Source organism: Enhydra lutris, unplaced genomic scaffold (assembly GCF_002288905.1).
Source record: "Enhydra lutris kenyoni isolate GAN:26980312 unplaced genomic scaffold, ASM228890v2 scaffoldscaffold34, whole genome shotgun sequence".
Classification (NCBI taxonomy): Eukaryota; Metazoa; Chordata; class Mammalia; order Carnivora; family Mustelidae; genus Enhydra; species Enhydra lutris.
In genome coordinates, this window is record NW_019154118.1 from 28,930,672 (window position 1) to 28,931,991 (window position 1,320).

Consider the following 1,320-nt stretch of genomic DNA (forward strand, 5'->3'; position numbering starts at 1 on the left):
TTATGCTGAAAATAAATTTTAAAAAGTGATTAAAAAAAAAAAAAAAAGGAAACATACCCCTAAGATACGTTATGTCTCAGGTGTGAAAAATACTTACTCTAAATAAGGCTAACACCTGACATTATCCATTACACAAAAATATGTGACGAATTAACCCATACACACACACACACACACACACACACACACACACATAAATATACACCACACATATATATAACCCGCATATATATATAACCCACCTATACTTCACATAAGTATACTGAGAAAAAGAAGTTCAGGTGGCTAACAACCTCCTCGTCCAGGGTAGGAGGAAATGAGGTCACACGTAGATCAGTCGAGAACATAACTTGCCTCTCGATCTGTGCTAGAACCAACGCTGACTTAGGCAACACCACCAGTTAAAGCAGTGAGCCCCAAAGTAAATGTGAAACTGTCCCCCTACCTGCCCAGACCATGTTTTGTGAAATATATACAACACATTTCCTCGAACTTTGAAGGAGAAGACAAATCGAAAAGCCCTAACTTTCCAAAACCTACTTTTTGTACCATAGCAGTATTCGTTCACAGAATGTCAGCTCTCTGTAAAAGAACTTGCACCAATTATCCTCCCAACAACATAATAATGGTAGAGGGGAAAAATGAGTTGGTTCTGCTCTCTACCTTCTTTTAATTGCTTTTTCTTTTGGTCTGACATTTAATTTTATCTAACTGATTCACGTTCCATGTTTTGATGTTGTCAGCTATCTTTTTAGATATAAACAAGACATAAAACATAAACCCCAATAATTAAGTCATTAAATGGTGGCAAATAAGCAACAGCTGGACTCCTTTCCACCGGCTCTCACTCACGATTCAAGCCCCGCCTGCTCGGCCTCCAGCGGCCGGATGCGCTCCAGGACGTGGGAGTACTGCACGTTGGCTTTAACCCACGCGGCCAGAGGGGCGGCCGCCGTGCTGGCTCGCTTCGCATTCTGGAAAAGGCAGCACAAGTTAGCCAGCACCCTAACGTCATTTCAAATAAAAGCAAAGGTAATTCTAGTCTATTTTACTTAAGCATTTAATAATTTATCCCCCCCATGAAGTTTTTGGTTGACAGTTAAAATAACAATAACGTGAATTATTATTTTCATTAAGATAACCTTGAACTTCTGCTTCAAAATGAATGTTTTTGAACCACATAGATATTTAACATAATGATATTTTATCGACACCAGCACTCTGTTAGCTACATTTGTAACGAACAGGTGTCTGTCCACAACAATGACCAAGCATCAGTTCTTCGTCTTCTGGCCCCGGGACGCATCTTTACCGGACAAA

The 1,320-nt window shown here is 39.9% G+C and overlaps 1 protein-coding gene across 1 annotated transcript in view; it reads right to left on the reverse strand.

Annotated features, from left to right (window-relative positions):
• LOC111153786 (dynein cytoplasmic 2 heavy chain 1) overlaps positions 1-1,320 on the reverse strand; it is a 309,334-nt gene that overhangs the window by 214,023 nt on the left and 93,991 nt on the right. Inside the window, 1 exon segment of the mRNA XM_022513025.1 lies at positions 853-974. Coding sequence (XP_022368733.1) covers positions 853-974 — 122 coding nt within the window.